The sequence below is a fragment of the Odocoileus virginianus genome, chromosome 12, assembly GCF_023699985.2.
Source record: "Odocoileus virginianus isolate 20LAN1187 ecotype Illinois chromosome 12, Ovbor_1.2, whole genome shotgun sequence".
Lineage (NCBI taxonomy): Eukaryota > Metazoa > Chordata > Mammalia > Artiodactyla > Cervidae > Odocoileus > Odocoileus virginianus.
In genome coordinates, this window is record NC_069685.1 from 12,579,913 (window position 1) to 12,599,213 (window position 19,301).

Below are 19,301 nucleotides of genomic sequence, written 5' to 3' on the forward strand. Positions count from 1 at the left end.
ATGCAAACTAAAAGGAGATAATAGTACACGTTTTATTAGAATGACAAGAATCCTGAGCCCTTAGTGTACCCGGTCCTCACAAGGATACGGAGCAAAAGGAACTCTCACTCATGGCTGGTTGGAAGGCAAGATAGTGCAGCCACTTCCCTGGCTCAGACTGGGAAGAATCCACCTGCAATGCAGAAGACCTGGGTTCAATTCCTGGGTTGGAAAGAGCCACTGGAGAAGGGAATGGCTACTCTCTCCAGTATTCTTGCCTGGAGAAATTCCATGGACAGAGGAGCCTGGGGTTCCAAAGAGTCAGACATGACTGAGCCACTTTCGCTTTCACATTGGAGCACAGTTTGGTGGTTTCTTAAAAAACTAAATGTACTCTTAGCGTATGATCCAGCAGTCTTGCTCTTTGATATTTTCACAAAGGAGTTGAAAACTTACATCCACACAAAATCCTGCACCCAGATGTTTATAGCAGTTTTATTCACAATTGCTAAAACTTGGAAGCAACCAAGGCATCCCTCAATAGGTAAATGGATAAATAAACTGACAGTGGAATGTTATTCAGTGTTAAAAAGAAACGGACTCTCAACCCATGTAAAGACATGGAGGAACCTTAAATGTATATTCTTAGTGGAAAGAAGCCAATCTTGAAAGGCTACATATTGTATGATTTTAACTGTGTGACATTCTAGAAGAGGCAAAACTGGGGTGGGGAGGAATAAAAAGATTACGGATTGCCAGGAGTTGAGTGTGATGGGAAGATGAATAGCTGGGACTGAGATTTTTAGAGCTGTAAAGATACTCTTTGTGATACTATAAAGATGGATACATGTCATGGTATCAAGTTGGTGCAAGCATAATTGTGGTTTCAGATGGTGAATTTTTGTCATTATATCTAGGCTCAAACACTTCTTTATTAATCAAGATAGGAATCATTACAATCAACACATTCTTGCCAACGAGAAATAAGTTTGTTTATTTGTATGGCATAAAAATCTGTGCTTCCGGGTTCAGTGAACTCTTCAGTGAAGCACTTTCTGCCACCTGCTATTTCTGGAAGCATTTTCCCTGCAAAAAGTTGTCAAGATGCTTAAAGAAATGGTAGTCGGTTGGTGAGAGGTCAGATGAGGCAAAACTTCATAGCCCAATTCATTCAGCTTTTGAGTGTTGATTCAAAAGTTGAAGTGTTGGTTGTGTGCCGTGTGATCAGGCGTTGTCATGCAAAAGAATTGGGCCCTTTCTAATGACCAATGCCGGCTGCAGGCATTGCAGTTTTTAGTGCATCTCATTGATTTGCTGAGCATACCTCTCAGATGTAATGGTTTCGCTGGGATTCAGAAAGCTGTAGTGGGTCAGACTGGCAGCAGAACACACCAGACAGTGGCCATGACCTTTTTTTGGTGCAAGTTTGGCTTTGAGGGGCTTCCCTGGTGGCTCAGCTGGTAAAGAATTGGCTGCAATGCAGGAGACCTGGGTTTGGTCCCTGAGTTGGGAAGATCCTCTGAAGAAGGGAATGGCTACCCACTCCAGTGTTCTGGCCTGGAGAATTTCATGGACTGTATAGTCCATGGGGTCGCACAGAGTTGGACACGACTGAGCAACTTTCACTTGGCTTTGGGAAGTACTTTAGAGCTTCTTCTTTGTCCAGCCACTGAGCTGGTCTTCGCTGGTTGTCATATAAAATCCACTTTTCATCGCATGTCACAATCCAATCGAGAAATGGTTCATTATTGTTGCATAGAATAGGAGAAGACAGCACTTCAAAATGATGATTTTTTAAAATTTTTGGTCAGCTCATGAGGCACCCACTTACTGAGCTTTTTCATCTTTCCAATTTGCTTCAAATGCTGTATGACCATAGGATAGTTTACATTGAGTTCTTTGGCAACTTCTTGTTCCACTATTCTTGCCTGGCAAATCCTATGGACAGAGAAGTCTGGTAGGCTACAGTCCATGGGGTTGCAAGAGTCGGACCCGACTGAGTGACTTCACTTTCACTTTCACTTGTGTAGTTGGAAGAGGATCAACTTTGATGATCTTCTCGATTGATCATTGTCAACTTCTGATGGCCTAGTACTATACTCCTCATCTTCAAGGCCTTTGTTTTCTTTGCAAAACTTCTTGGACCTCCACTGCACTGTATGTTCATTAGCAGTTCCTGGGCCAAACGCACTGTTGATGTTGCAAGTTGTCAGTGCTGCTTTACGACCCATTTTGAACTCAAATAAGAAAGTCGCTTGAATTTGCTTTTTGTCTAACATCATTTCCCTAGTGTAAAATAAATATCAGTTCAGTTCAGTTGCTCAGTCGTGTCCGACTCTTTGTGACCCCATGAATCACAGCACACCAGGCCTGCCTGTTCATCACCAACTCCCGGAGTTTACTCACATTCATGTCATTCTAAAATAAATATAAACAGCAAGTAATGTCACTAGTAAAAAAAAAAAAAAAAAAAGTAAAGTGAGAAATGTGTATTAAAATGATATATAACATAACCACATTTATTTAAGAATGTATTCTGGGTGGGGGGGGGGTCCTAAGATGGTGGAGGAATAGGACAGGGAGACCACTTTCTCCCCCACACATTCATTGAAAGATCATTTGAATGCTGAGCAAATACCACAAGAATGTATTCCAGTATCAAATGCAAAGTTCAACAGTGCAAAACCATAGTTACTTCTGCGCCAACCTAACACATGTGTCTGATTCCATAGAACGTATAACATAGGAGTAGAACTCTGAATGTAAACTTTGGACTTCAGATGATTATGAATGTGTCAGTAGAGATTCACCCTTTGTAACATATGTACCAATCTGGTGTTGGATGTTGATAATGGGGGAGGCTATGCTTGTGTGGGGCAGGGGTATATCGGAAATCTAAACATTTGTCTCTCTTTTGCTGTGAATAAAAAAACTGCTTTAAAAAGTAATCTTTATTATAAAAGATAGTATATTCTTTATCTCCCTACCGCTGAGAGTAAGCAATTTTCTTAGGGTTTACTTGTCACACTGAGCTCATATAAAATAGTAATTATAACAGACTGACAGCTAGTGTTTTCCCCACTTCTTCCCTGAAGAACACGCTTGCTAAGTGAACACATGAGATTTCATAATAATAAGTACCCTGACATTTTTTTCTGTAGACAACATCTCCAATTTTATAATAGAAATCAATAAGATAATTATTAAAAGACTTACAGCCAGCAATTACTAAAAATGCTATTTTAGTATATACATTTATTCTTATTTAGAAAGCAGCTTTGAGAATACATAGATTCTGACCCTAAAATATTTAGACTAAATAGTGTGTTTAGGGTCTAGTTTTTAAAGAATCCCTGTTCAAATAATCTTGTATTTTTTAACTTACTGAATTTCAGTTTTGTATGAGTTTACCTAAGTATTCAGATTTGGTAGACTCCTCTGAAGTTGAGGAAAAGGTACTCTGTGATTGTTTAATGGTAGATACAGAGTAAATTAAGTTTTTAAGGCAGAGTATATCATCCTTCAAGATTCTGTTTTTGCTTTTTCTCCCATTTCACTTAATTGTAGTGAATCTTGCCAATCAATATGCATTTTTTACATAGTGTTTCTTTTACACTAACCTTATACGATAATAACTGTGGCCTTTGACTTATTCCCTTAACTGTACTTTCTTTGAGATTTGTGAGAAAATTGAATATTGTTGTTCAGTCACTAAGTTGTGTCCAACCGTTTGCAACCCCATGGACTGCAGCACACCAGGCTGCTCTGTCCTCCACTTTCTCTCAGAACTTGCTCAAATTCATGTCCATTGAGTTGGTGATGCTATCTAACCATCTCATCCTCTGTCGTCCCCTTCTCCTCCCGCCTTCAATCTTACCTAGCATCAGGGTCTTTTCCAGTGAGTCAGCTCTTTGCATCAGGTGACCAAAGTATTGGAGCTTCAGCCTCAACATCAGTCCTTCCAGTGAATTTTCAGAGTTGATTTCCTTTAGGATGGACTGGTTTGATCTCCTTGAAGTCCAGAGGGCTCTCAAGAGTCAAGTCGTCTCCAGCACCACAATTTGAAAGCATCAGTTCTTTGGTGCTCAGCCTTCTTTATGGTCCAGCTCTCACCTCTGTACATGACTACTGGCAGAAACCATAGCTTTGACTATATGAACCTTTGTCAGCAAAGTGATGCCTCTGCTTTTTAGTATGATGTCTAGGTTTGTCCTAGCTTTTCTTCCAAGGAGCAAGCATCTTTTAATTTCATGGCAGTCACTGTCTGCAGTGATTTTGGAGCCCAAGAAAGTAAAATCTGTCACTGCTTCCACTTTTTCCCCTTCTATTTTTCATGAAGTGCCCTTTAAATGAATAGTCCTTTAAAAAAAAAAATATTGTATTTGGTTTCATTATTCACTATTATACTCATTTTAGATATTGCTAGCCCCTTAAAACTTAATATAAAAGCTTTCTTTTCCTATGTTTCGGGAATTACAATAAAGAGATATTACACATAAAACTTATGTAAAAAATGACTGGGTTGCCAGTAGTCTTAAAAGTTTATTTTCAGATCTTCAGACTAATTTTCCAAGAGTTGAGTTTCCTCATTTTTTGTTTGTTTTTTTTGTTTGTTTTTTTTTTTTTCTCTTTTTTTTTTCTCATTTTTTAAAATTGGGAATTTCTTGAAGACATGCATGTTCTCTAGCTATTAAAACCATTATACTTTGGCTGCATTATTTTATAAAATGGCTTTTACAGAATTTTTCTTTAGTATTAACCAATAGACCTACTTTGAGACACATAAGAAATTATGAAATTTGTTGTAATTCTGTTAGAAATATTTTGAGGATGTAGTCTACTATATCACAAAGTGACCTTTTTATACAGATCCAGAGTAAGAATTTCCTCCAGATCTGAATTCAGGAAAAGCGTTTTGGTTCTTACTATGCATGCGTGCACACACACACACAAGTTCCTCTACTGCAGAACTTTTCAACTTAAGGACTTTAATAGACATGAAAATCTGACTGTTGTAATAGAGCAGTGGGTAGGGGGAGAAGTTCGTCAGCTCTGTTGGTTACCAATATGTGGTATTAGCAGTTGACTTTTATAGTTAAAAATTCACACATATGACTAAATGGGCTTAATGATAGCTCTTTGGAATATAATTAAGTAGAAGAACCTCTGTACTGTCAGAATCAATAATGACACCCACTTTTCTTTGACTGCCAGGAACTGTGGAGCCAAATTTGTGACCTACTTAATAACAATTCTATGTGTATTTCTGTGCCCTAATCTTTCCTTTCTGCCATTTAATAATTTTATGCTATATTTCTTATCAGCTGCCTTAAATCTTTGATAGCTTCCACTAGCACAGGGACAGTATCTGCCTTAATCACCCTCATGCCTAAGTATTTGGCACACAGGTGCTCAGTTAATATTTGTGCAGTTTTTTTTTCTGCAATGGCCCTAGTATTTATTTTAAAGATAGCAGAGGGGCATCTGTTTTAGCTTCACTAAAGAAAAGAATTCTAGGTAGACTAGTTCTTAAACTGATTCCACCCTGGCAGCCCCCCTTTCTGGTGTAAGCGTGTGATCCTGGAGAAGATGCTGACTGCAGGGCTTTAATTTACCTTGGGAGAATCTGGGAGACTTGTGACTTGCCTCTTGTTCCTGGCCCAGCGGTGATGAGAGAGGCACTGAGGGAGTAAGCGCAGACTGACGAATGAAAAGAATCCCTGCCTGCCTTCACTCTTCAGCTATAGTATGTGGGGAGTTGTGTCACATTTAAGATAATGACAGCATAAAAACCAAGTCAAAATTATTCTTGGTAGTTTCTAAAATCTGGTTGTTAAACGTTAGCTTTATCCATTTAAAGTTTTTGTCATTTCTCTGTGGAAGAATAATGAAGACCATTGAGAGAGGTTCCTGGCTGTAAAATACTTATTTTGAATGAAGAGTTGCCTTATGTTGAGAGAGAATTATCAGAGGCAAATATGGAATTCAAATTTAAAATTTCTGTTGACTGGGATCAGGATTATCAGTAGCATGAAATTACCGTGACTCGCTGAACTCCGTTTAACCTGAAGTCATAGTCATTTGAAACTTGTTATCCCCCAGAGTCATATTGTACTTGCCGTTGCACACAGAGTTCTCTAACCTTGGCTTATGGGGGCAAAAACCCAGCCTGTTTCATAATCTGCAGCCTGGGTTTTAAATCCTGTATTTAAAGTGGGACAGAAGGATGAGACTTAAGCCAGAGGAAGGAACATGTTTCTGGATTGTCTTTGCCACATGCTGCTTTACGCGTAGGTTTTGGAGTCTGTCAGATCAGAGTTGAAATCGTGGTACTGTTCCTTCTTCATTTTGTGATACAGCGCATTTCCTCTGTCCTCTTGGAGCCTTTGTTTGTTTACTTTAAACAATGAGAATCACAATACTTCTCTTGTTTGGGTGGTCGTGAAGATTAAATAAGATAAGCTGTGTAAAGACATCTGCAGTGTATCAGATACTTAGTAAGTTTCTCAACATAAGTTTATGTCCTTCCATTCTCCTTTTTTCTCAAGTTTTGTAATGGCTGCTCGCTTTATCCTTACTCATAGTAAGGATACTCCTTTCCAAGATTGCACAAGGTTGGAACGTGCTAGATAAGTGTGTCTTATATAGGCTTAAATAAGGCTTCCCTTGTGGCTCAGCTAATAAAGAATCCACCTGCAATGTGGGAGACCTGGGTTCGATCCCTGGCTTGGGGAGATCCCCTGGAGAAGGGAAAGGCTACCCACTCCAGTATTCTGGCCTGGAGAATTCCATGGGGTCGCAAAGAGTCAGACATGACTGAGTGACTTTCACACACACACACATGCTAGTAATGGAGAGTAGACAGGTTGTCTTGGATTCAGTTCAGTTCCTCACTGTCAGACCTAAACATGACATGTTGCTTTTTAAAAATTTAGTGTTGATATTTGGCATTTGTGTATCAATTGTCCTAAGTTAGAGCATATATTCCATGCTGTTTTCTAGTTTTGTTTTGTTTTTGTTTAAACCTTAATAAAATTTTCATTGGCATTGCATTAAACATACAGAATAATCCTTGGAAACTACAGTGTTATTTTGTGCTTTTTTGTAAAGGAATAGTTTAGCAATTTTAATCTTTCGGATACGATCCAGTTAGTAGCATAAATCTGCTGGAGCACACATTGAGCCACTGTGTCAAAATACTGGAGCTTTCTTTACTAACTAAAGTAACAGCTCACTAACGTGGATACTTCCTTTGATTTTGTATTTTGTTCTTGAAACTTTTTGTGCTTATGACATGTATTTAGATTTATTTAAAAATAAGCAAAGCTGACTTAATATTGATGACTCTGAATTCTGCTTCTTGGTCCTTATAAATCCTTTCTTTGGAGAATGTATTCTTTTGAATTAATACAGTATTTGTAGTAATACATTTATAGAGTAGGAGGGTATAAATGCCATTTAAAAAATGCATTTATGTACATCTTAACTGCCATGACTTTTAGCCAAGCCAGTATTTTCAAAAAAGCTCTGTCTGTCCTGATTGCATAAATATTTTTGCAAACATTTCCACTGAGCAGTGAATGAAGCCCTGAAAGTCCCTCTCGCCAATCTGAAGGCTCCTACAACAGAATTTGAGAGCAGTATTTGACTTTTGGAAATGCACAGTGTGCTCCTCGTGGTAGGCTTTTGCTTTTAGGGCAGTTTGGCCAAACAATCGAACAGATTGCTTCTGTTTGAAATTCATAGAGCAAAAATGGAGGTAATCACAATACAGTTTTTGCTAGAACATACGTTAAGTTGACTTGCTAGGTCAAATGATTTAAAAATTAACTCTATGAAAAAGCTATTTAAAACGTAAAATTTATTTTAAAAATCCTTTGGAAAAAAATTGATGCCTTGACATATGGTATTAAAATAGCTTTTTACTTCTTTGTGGCCCAGTATAATAGACAATACCTTTGGCTTAGAAACTGGGAGTATTGAGTGTGACAGTTTAGATGAGTTTGTGTGTGTGAGCAGGTAATATATGGGCCCAGGCCTGTGTGTGGATCAAATACACGTTCATATATGTCAGAGTACGTTTGGGTTGGAAGTGAAACGAAAAAAACTGGAGTATTGATTTATTGTTAATACAACTTTAGTGTTGATATAATTATATGGGTATCAGCTACCCATATTCATTCATCTTTTTCTAGTTGTTGCTCAGTAATAACTGGGCATCGTTCTTTTACAGGATAGTTTTGAAGCTGGCAATACTCTGTGGTCCAGATACTACAAGATAATACTGTGAGATGATGGGGGATTATCTCATATTTTTCTCCCCAAGTGATGTTGAAATACTGCACTTTGGCAGACTGGATAGATCTGGCTTCATACATCAATTTTGCCACTTACTAGATTCCTAATGCATAAACTAAGGATAGCAGTGTTTTTCAGTGGGCTTCTGAGACAAGATAAAGTTTGCAGAGTGCTTATTTATGTTGCTTGTCGTGTAGCAAACACTCAATTAATGCAAATTCTCTTTTGTGTTTTTAAAGAGTAAAATATAAATTAATTTCCACAGTATCTTCCATGGGGGGAGTAGTAGTGCTTTCTGCACCTTGTTAGAAATCTTGATAAAAGTACTGGATATTGCATTTTAAAGGATTCTCCTATTCTTGACTTAGTCGTATAAACCATATAAGCAAATGTAGACATAGCTGATTATTGTTTTTCAAAAGCTTTAACATTTTTATGGTAAACGTCTATAAAATAGAAGTTGCTCTATATAATTTATAATATCATAATTTACAAATTCAATTTTAGACAAATGTAGAGTTTCTATCATATAATAAACAGCCAGTTTTGGGGAAAATGACGTTACTGTGGCATTCTCTTAAGATAGACTTAAAATCCCATTAGATACCAGTATTGTCATGTTTGTAGAGGTTAATTGGCTGCATTCGGTTATAGGTTATGAATGGTCCCGCTTGAATAATCCACTGAGCTATCAGGCAGAAAGACCAATAGTTCACGGAACTAATTGACCTTGTCAGTATAATAGAAACACTTACAGATAAAATTCTCTTCGCTAACAACATTGCAAATGAAAACCCCAGAAGAAATTTTTATGTCCTATAACTGTCCTGGACTGCTGTGATTCAGTTAGCAGACTGTGGATGCAAGTGGGTCATGGAGTGTGGAAGTTGGGGAGGTGAGGGGCATAAGGGATAGGCGGGAGAATTTTGGAGGGAACCTAATCAGGGAAAACATTAGAGAGAAACACAGTTTCAGAATGATTTTAACCATCTTGAATTTCTAAAAACTGGTGTCTTTGAATTTCTGTAAATTAGTGTCTTTACTTTTTTTTTTTTACACCCTTCCTCTGTATGTCTGGCTCTTTTTTACAGATCTGATAGTCATTATTTGCGGTGAGTTCTGAGCAGTAAGAACATATCTTTGATGAAGCACAGCACTGTAATACAAGGATGAAACATGTTTGCGCTCCTACTGTCTTGCTTTATTTGCATGTTTTACCAGCAATGTAAGAAGGATATTACCTGGGGCACTACTATATCCTTGATTCTAAAATAACTTTGTTTTTGTTTGTTTGTTTTTTGGTACAGGTTTGGATTTGTGCCAGAGTGGGGGGAAGGAAGCAATGTGGGGAAGAGGTGCAGAATAAGAGAGAACACTCATTTCATGACAGATTTTGATGTTTTTGTTTTCTCTCTCTCTCTTCTGGGGATGGGGATGGAGGAGAGTAATGATGAAGACCATGTATTTTATTAAAGAACCAAAGCAATATATCCATCTGTCTTAAATAATGCAAGTGTTTTCAAATGCTTTAAGAAACTTAGTGAACCAGTATCAGGCCTTGGTCTTTAAAGGGGTAGAGGGGGGAGAACTTAGGTTAAAACTCATTTGGAGTAATAGGGATTTACAAAATCAGCCCTGAGAAACTGTGCAGCCAATATCAGCCTTCATTGTAATACTGTAGGAAAGTGATAACATTCCTGTCGCATTTTCCTTTTTTAAAAAGACATCTTTTTCATGATAAGAAAAAGACAAATTGTTAAATGGGCGTCAAAAACAGTAATAAAAAAAAGATGTATAATGGAAAGAGCTGATGGCATATTTCACCTAGAGTAGAAAGACAGTGTGTAAGCAGGGATTTTGAGGTTTCACAGCTCGGCGCACGTGTTTGAGAGCTGTTCTCTCAGCATCGTGGGTGGCAGCTTATGCTACCATGTAATGTATTGTGGTTGGCTCTCCACACTTGTCAGGGTTAGTGTTCAGCCACTCGGAAAATTTTCCCATTGTTCTGTCATGTGAACCGAGGCTAGTGTTGAATTCCCAATAACTTTAAAAAAAAAGAGTTTTAATTAGAAAGTTTGGAATTTGATTACATCTTATTGTTTTAATACAGTGCTATATATATTTTAGTATTTTATCTAGTATTGCAATTATTTTTCAGGAAGAAAATAACAAATCAAAACTTCATCTTTTTTTTTAAATTAGATTTTTACAGAAATTTGTATACTGAATCTTGCCCTTTTTTTCTGTCTTAACACTCTATTTCCATCTTAAGCATTTTGCTTTAGATGGACCATGGCTCTTGGCAGCTAGTGCATTTTTAGCAAATAATACTGTTTCTAGTAAGAGTTGCAGAGAGAAAAAAAAAGCTTAGTGTGAGGTCCTTGTAAACTGAACCTTTGGAACATTACTTTATTTCTCCTCCCCCCCCCCCCTTTGTGCTTCTTCTCTATTTGTGTAATGGTTATAAATTACATCCTTTGAAAGGAAGAATGAGAAACAATTTTGTTTTGTTATTTTCATAGTTGATTTTTTTTCTTTACCTGCTATTTTAAAGATACATAGAGAAATAAGCAATTATGGTATTGAAATTCCATTGTGCCAGCACCTCCAGAGCATAATCCAAAAAAAACAGAAAACCGCCTGCTGGGTCGTCTGCAGTATGCTTGTGTGAACATCAGTGTCTGCTGTTCACACATCATTTTTTTACTGAAAATTCCTCTCAGAATAAAGACTCTGTGTTTTCTGAGTGTAGTGAAACATTTGTTGGTCCTTATATTTTAAATTTGTGAGGAATTCTGTTTATGGGCTAAGTTGTCATAGATGTATATTACACGATTGTTCCTGGCACATCAGGAAGTAGAGAAAAGGCATGTATGTTTATGGACTATAAAATAATGAAAAGCTTTAAATGAAATTATAAAGCATTAAAGGTGAGAAATAATGAGCTTTTGTTGAAGAGATATATGAAGGATTGATTTAAATATTGACTTTTGCCCTTCAAAATCTATTTTATTTATAAAGTAAAGTGTATCTTGGCGAGATGAATATAAAAATATCATAAACTTGTCCTGTACTTCAGGACAAATTCAGATGTTTAATATTCGAATACTTAAATATGGTGGCTTCTTGACAATATTGATTTAGTAAAATCTTTAAACTGACCCTGCCTAATTGCTCTAATCAAGAAATATATTAGAAAATATATGTATGGGTCCTTAGATTAATTTTTTCACTTTCAATCTTACATACTTCATTTATTTTTATTCTTGTTATGCTGCTGGTTTTTTATAAGACATAGATAGCAGATTTACAGAATATAGTCCAGAGTGTTGACAGCCTCAACCTTTCTTTCAGACTCATAAAATATCAAAAAGAGAAAGTGTTTATGAAATAATAGGGAGCTTCAGGTTTAAATTTGGTGAAATGGAAGTTGATGCCCACAGTCTCCCATAAGGTTTTTTTTTCTTTCTTAGAAACTTTCCATGTATAAGTTAGTAAAGGAGTAATGATACACATGTTTTTGCTAAAACTGAATTTTTATCCATTCCAACTATTTTTCATCAAGAGAAAATGTCAGGTTGTTTTGCCTTTGAATTTCACTCTGAGTTTCTTCACCAATTAAAGTGTACTTTTACATTTTATAGTAATTGTATGAGCCTTCTAATTATTGATTCTTCTGACTACTGAAATGAGATTACTGTCTGAAATCAGTTATCATACTTAGTACAGTAAGCAGTGATGCTTGCATTCAAATCTCTCACATGTTCTCCTCCATTTGCTACTTAACAGTTGTCTTAATCTTTTTTTCAGTCTTGTAGATGGAAGAGATTGTCATTTAAACAAGGTGTATCCCAACATGCCTCCAGGAAAGGGGGGTAAGAGCACCAAGTCCTTAACATGCTAGTTCCCTAAGGGCCTAAGACTCCTGAGTCTGCTGATTGCCACAAAGCCTAATTGCTCACCGAGCAGCCTGGCACACTGCCATTCCCCCACTGGGCTGTTTGTTGGTGCTTGTGAATAGAACAGAAATGTCTTTGCTTTTTCTACTCAGATGTCACTGATGGCAGTTTTAGGAAACAAGTTAGCATTTTTCTTAAAATGATAGTCATTCAGGCCAAGGTGAAGTCAAACTTTATGTATCTAAGCACTAAGCAGTAGAATTAGCTCAGTGCTTTTAAAAGTAACAAAATTCATTACTTCTTACCCTATAATATTAATCTTGTAGACTCCACCTTAACTATTCTAGACAGATGTTCTAGATTTGGGTAGAGAGTTTTGAAAGTAAAGAGTGGTTCTTTTTTGTACTTTTGTTAACAGTATCTGTTACATATATGAGTTATCGGGCCTATGGAAATCACCAATCTTGCAAAGTATATGAGGGACTACTTCAGTTATTTTAAAAATCCTTTATTGAGAATATTAGAGATGTTTGCATTGTAATTTTCAGTGTACCTGGAGGTGTATATTGGGTTTTCACCTGTGCCTGGACCTCTAAGAAGAGCTTCAATTATTCCCAACATCATGCTCTACTTCTAGGTGCAGTAACCAATAGGAAACAATGAGTGTTGTGGGACTTGCACACACTTGAGTTACTTTCTTTTCTTCCCTATCCACTTCAGAGTTCCACATCTCTTTAAAGCACATGTAGGGTTATATTTGAACTGCAAATAATTTATTCCCTTATACTCATCTCAGAATATATCATAGCCTCATTTTTTATTCCAGAGAGACATACTTCAAGACTACATTATTCCTTCTGTGCTGTTCAGAGTTTGGGCAGGGAAATCACTTTCACGTCCTGGCTTCATCTTTCACCAACTAGATGACCCTCAGCAAATTATATAACCTCTCTATGAACTTCAAGATCTTCAGCTGTAAATCAGGGCTGTGGCGTTGGGATGATTAAAGCAAAGATCTTCCTGACACATGGTAGAAGTCAGTAAATGGTAGCTGTGGGGAGCAAAGCCTTGGAAACAAGTCGTGTTCTCCTAGGCTGTGAAAGCGTGCGCTTCTGTGCCTTTTTGTAAAATCTCATGAAACTAAGAGCTGCAGTTACACATAGCTATTGGATATGCATTTGTATATTTGAGTTGATAAACATTCTAAGAGCATGGGCTTTGGAGGTGTCTGCTTGGGTTTGAGTTCCTTCCTGTTTTGCTGCTTAACTCGGAAACTTGGAAAGTTAGTTTCTCTGGGCCTCAAATTTCTTGTGTATAAAATGAAGGTGAAATTAGTGTATCTCATATGGCTGTTGCCAAGCTGGAATGACTCAGTACCTGTAAAACTCTTAAAACAATATTTGGCAACCTATATGCAGGTCAGGAAGCAACAGTTAGAACTGGACATGGAACAGCAGACTGGTTCCAAATAGGAAGAGGAGTACGTCAAGGCTGTATACTGTCACCCTACTTAATTAACTTATATGCAGAGTACATCATGAGAAACACTGGGCTGGAAGAAGCACAAGCTGGAATCAAGATTGCCGGGAGAAATATCAATAACCTCAGATATGCAGATGACACCACCCTTATGGCAGAAAGTAAGGAGGAACTAAAAAGCCTCTTGATGAAAGTGAAAGAGGAAAGTGAAAAAGTTGGCTTAAAGCTCAACATTCAGAAAACTAAGATCATGGCATTTGGTCCCATCACTTCATGGCAAATAGATGGGAAAACAGTGGAAACAGTGGCAGACTTTATTTTTTTGGGCTCCAAAATCACTGCAGATGGTGGTTGCAGCCATGAAATTAAAAGACGCTTATTCCTTGGAAGAAAAGTTATGACCAACCTAGACAGCATATTAAAAAGTAGAGACATTACTTTGCCATCAAAGGTCCGTCTGGTCAAGGCTATGGTTTTTCTAGTGGTCATGTATGAATGTGAGAGTTGGACTGTGAAGAAAGCTGAGCACCGAAAAATTGATGCTTTTGAACTGTGGTGTTGTAAGAAGACTCTTGAGAGTCTCTTGGACAGCAAGGAGATCCAACCAGTCTATCCTAAAGATCAGTCCTGGGTGTTCATTGAAAGGACTGATGTTGAAGCTGAAACTCCAGTACTTTGGCCACCTCATGCGAAGAGTTGACTCATTGGAAAAGACCCTGATGCTGGGAGGGATTGGGGGCAGGAGAAGGGGACGACAGAAGATGAGATGGTTGGATGGCATCACCGACTCAATGGACATGGCTTTGGGTGGACTCTGGGAGTTGGTGATGGACCGGGAGGCCTGGCGTGCTGTGGTTCATGGGGTCGGTCGCAAAGAGTCAGACACAACTGAGTGACTGAACTGAACTGAACTGAAGTGGTCCAAACATGTTAGTTGCTGTTAACTGTTATGTTTTCTCATAGAATAGGAAGATTCACAGAGTCAGAAAACTTGAATGGAGTCAGCCTTAATTAGTGATGTCTCTCTCATCCACTCCCAGATAATCCCCATTGCTTAGCTTTCCAGTCCCCTTCAGAGCTCCACATCTCCTGAAAGCGTCTATAGGATTATCATGCAATCAGAATTCTACTTTTTAGTTATTAACTCCATAGAATTGTGACATACTTGCAGGAAAAATGTTTACATGTCTCGATCAGAAATTATTTGTTGAGTTTATCACCTTCTATTTACAGGTCTTGCGTTAGTTTTTTAAACAGTCCTTTTAAAGACAACTTGATTGTGAAAAGACCTTTTAAAGGCTTCATGGAGATTCTCAACATCTTTGTTCTATTTACTTATGTATTTATTTACTGCTTTATTGAGATAGAATTGTATGTCAATTCTGTTGACAAATTGAGTGATGTACAGTGTGGTGATTTGATACATGTATTATTGTGAAATGATTACCCCAGTAAAGTCAGTCAACACCTCCATGTCCTCACATAATTGCCATTTTCTGTGTGGACAAGAACATTTAAAATCTACTCTGTTAACAACTTTGAACTGTGTATTAGTATGGTTAATTATAGTCACCATGCTGGACATTAGGTTCCCAGAAGCTGTTTTGACAGCTCAAAGTTTGTTCCTATTAGCCAATATCTCCCCAGTTCCTTCAACTCCAGCCCCTGGCAGCCACCATTGTATTCCCTATTTTAATGGGTTTGGCATTTTTACATTCCACATGAGAACATACCATATTTGTATTTCTCTGAACTATTTTTTAAAAGGTAGTTGGGTCTCCGTGTATCCTTCTACTTCAATTGGATTTTCTTAAATAAGCAATTATTCACTTAGTGGTTAAGTGATTTATATGAAAAGTATTTTATAGTGATTCTTTGGTGTCTTAAATTACTGATTCCCCCATCTCTTTTCTAGTGGTTTGTAATCCAGCCGTAAGCCATCAAACTGCCTGTCTCCTTAGATATAATTCTGCCATGTATACTTAAAGGCTATCTTTAACCTTTCCTTGTTTTGAGTATTTGTTTACTATTAAGACTGATGGTGCTAGAATGACAATACATGTTTTAAATTTGATATACCTTAAAAATTACTCACATATGTGAAGTCTAAATTTGTATGCTAGATGTACAGACACAAGGTTTTAACGTATCTACCATGCATACAAATTCTGTTTCTCAGTTTTGTTCTAGGATAAAAGATAAACTAATGTAAAATGTAAATGAAATGTGCATTTGTTTATTTTAGCACTCATTTAATAGCAACTCATAATTTACTTGGGAGCTCAAAGACTGGGAAAAAGCTGAGCCTTGTACGGCAGAAGTCCTGCAGCTGCGTGCAGGCATTGCTGCGGTTGTCTCTGTTGCGTGCTTGGCACTCCCTCCTCCCCCACGGCAGTGAAGCTCCACATACGGTGTATGTGTGTGTGTAACTTATTTAATGTAAGAGAAAGAACTTTATGAACATCCCAAAGCTGAAGTATGCCTCTTCCCATCCCTGTCATCATCCTTTTCGTATCTTTTAGAGGTAATCACTGTCATAACCTTTTATGATAATTTCTTTAGTTTTTAAAAAAATAGTTTTACCACCTTTGCCTGCATCCCTAAGCAATAGATTAGGATCTATTTTGGATCTCTTAACTGGTTTATTTGGTATTCTCAGATTTCTCCCTTCCCCCTCCCCCCCTTTTTTTTTTTTGCCAGCTTGATCAGTCTTATTCTTTAATTTTCAGTTATACTACAGATGATCTTAAGTTTTATTTTTTAAGTTTTAAGTTAATTGTTGCTACAGTAAAATATGTGTACAAGTTAAAAGTCTGAAAGGACCACAACAGCACTTACAAGAACAGCACTTCTGTCTCTACCCCACACCTTCATCCTACTCCTCAGGAATACTTCCCTTACTCTGAGCTAGTTTAGCCGTTTGGGGGAGTTCTTTCTGGTATTTGCTTTCATATTTCTAAATGACATATGTGCAGTCCTGCATGTAGATGTGTGTGTACATATCTGTAAAGATGTGATCTGATGATGTCTTGTGCTGTGTTCAGGTGCTCAGTCATGTCTGACTCTGCAAGCCCGTGGACTGCAGCCCACCAGCTTCCTCTGTCCATGGACATTTTCAGGCAAGAATACTGGAGTGGGTTGCCATTTCCTCCTGCAGGGGATCTTCCTGACCCAGGAATCGAACTTGCATCTCTTGTGTCTCCTGCGTTGGCAGGCAGGTTCCTACTGTGCAGTATTAGGATTTAGCCCTGTAATCCTATTTCTTCTCTCAAAAGCTTCTCTTTATTTTCCTAGTGTAGCTTTTCTTGCTATTTACTAAATCATTATACACGTTTTCACTGTCATGACCACATTAGTCAAATTAAATCATTATTTTTGTAGAATTAATGATTGCCTCATTTTTTTCCCTGAATTTTAAGAATGTTATCAGCAATATTGCTATATCCCTAAGTTCTCTGACAGATCTTTCAAAAACTTCTGGAACAGTCATACATCCTCTCTCAGTTTCACATTTTTTTTTCTTTTCATGTAAGCATCCCTGCTGTACCTTCAGCCTGGCTGCTGTGTCCATGTGTCAGTCAGTGGACGTTCATTCAGAGAAGCAGAGCACTGGTGTATGCTTATTTGTGTGCGTGTGTGTGTCTGAGGGCTGGTGTTGTATAGAGTAGTTTTGTTTGAAGGATTTTGTCTTACACAAGTAAGAGTTGGTTAAATAAATTCTACAAGGCTGTTGCTTTCACATCTGTATGCTAGAGCTTGAAGCCCCCAGGGCAGGAAGTCAGAAGTGAAGATGGTAAAGTAGTGAAGGGCAAGGGCAAGCTGGAACCCATACTCCAACTCGAGGAGCTGTGATCCACATCAGTGGAAGGAGTGATGCCCTTTGTCATGGAGCAGACACACACTCATATTGGGAGGCAGAGAATCCACATGAGGACTTGGGGAAGATGCAGCAGTTGTAGGCCTGGCTGCTGACCCATGACAGCGGAGTGTGTCAGCATGTAGTGACAACTTACGTGGTTCCCTAGTTTGATGATCTACAAAACCTGTAGACTCACCTACCTCCAAGTGCAGAATGGATGCTGCTTCAGTCCTGCTGTCGAAACCTTCCATGAAAATCTCTCTCATGTCTCACCTAACCAGACACATGCCAGGAAGGGAATTCCAGAAAATGCAGTTTAGGTTAGCACAGCTGGCCTGCTAGAGAGCCACCGGGGCAGCCTTGAGACCGTTTCTCTTAGATCTCTGACTGACGGCCCCAGCTGCTGCTGTTCCGTACCCAGCCCCCCGTTAATGCCCCACCCAGAGTGAGCACAGCAGGGGCGCTCACTGAGGCTCATTCCTGGGTATCCTGGAGTCCTCTGACAGGCGGCCGTGGTTTAAGGACTGCTTGACAGCCGTGCCAGATGTGCACTAGAACTGCCCTGCAGTATCACACGCCCACCCCACCCTCCTCCTTCCCCCATCTCCTCCTCCTGGGCTCAGACCTGCTCTGCTGGCTAACAGCTCTTCAGGCCTTCCCTGGCTCCCTCCCCACTTTCTCTCACAGATGTTTCCTTTAATAAATTTCTTGTATATCTGTTTCTGTCTTGGTGTCTGTTCAGAGGACTTGGACAAACAACTCTCTTCTTAAGACATCCCTTCAACATCATCTTGGGAATTTCCTTCATCTTCTTGTTTGGTAGATTCCTTGTTCCTTGGATCCCAGGTCTTCACTTTTCTTGACTTTCTTCCTCTTTTGGTGAAATGTATCCTCCATATGGGAGGTAAAACTGTTGAAACCTTGCATGACTGAAAACTTTATTTTAATCTCACCCTCGAGGGATGATTTGGCTGGGTATGGAATTCTTGTTTGGAAATAATTTTTCATCAAAATTTTAAGCACATTCTCCATTGCCTCATAGTTTTCTGTATAAATGTTGAGAAATACAATGCCACTTTTGATTTCTGATGCTTTGCCTGTGACCTGTTTTTCTCTGTAGAGGCTTTTAAAATTGCCGTACCTTTGATGTTCAGAAATTTTATGATGGTTCTGCCATGGGGTGTGTATGTGTGTGTGTGTTCTTCATCTTACTGAGTGTTTGTGGTTCGCATCAGTGTGGAAACACCTGTCCTTTAGTTCTGAGAAGTGCTCTTATGTTCCTTCATATTTTTCCTCTGTGTTTTCTATTTCTGAATTCACATTTGTTAGCACTGATTCTTCCTGCATTGAGCCACTGATTTTCTTATTTTCTTTCTCTTTTGTTTTCTCAAATTCCAAGCAGTTCATTTAACTTTGTATAATTAAATGCGCACGCGTGTTTTAGTTGCTCAGTCGTGTCCGACTCTTTGCGACTCCATGGACTATAGCCCTCCAGGCTCCTCTGTTTGTGGGATTTCCAAGGCAAGAGTACTGGAATGGGTTGCCATTTATTCTTCTCCAGGGGATCCTCCAGAACCAGGGATCAAACCTGGGTCTCCTACATTGCAAGCAGCTTCTTTACTGTCTGAGCCACCATGGAAACCCTGTATGTGTATATGTATATACACACACACATACATATACACATACATATATACATATGTATATATGCACACACATACACAGGTGCATGCATGCAAAGAACTGATTCATTGAAAAAGATCCTGATGCTGGGAAGATTGAGGCCA

The 19,301-nt window shown here is 38.4% G+C and overlaps 1 protein-coding gene across 3 annotated transcripts in view; it reads left to right on the top strand.

The window, feature by feature from the left end:
- ANAPC10 (anaphase promoting complex subunit 10) overlaps positions 1-19,301 on the top strand; it is an 83,008-nt gene that overhangs the window by 50,592 nt on the left and 13,115 nt on the right. The window contains exon 5 of one of the 3 annotated variants that reach the window (XM_070474808.1): positions 9,369-9,389. The exons of the other annotated variants lie outside the window; for them this stretch is intronic. Coding sequence (XP_070330909.1) covers positions 9,369-9,374 — 6 coding nt within the window. The 3' untranslated portion in view covers positions 9,375-9,389. Of the gene's footprint in view, positions 1-9,368; positions 9,390-19,301 lie in introns of those variants that run through there. 3 annotated transcript variants of the gene reach the window in all.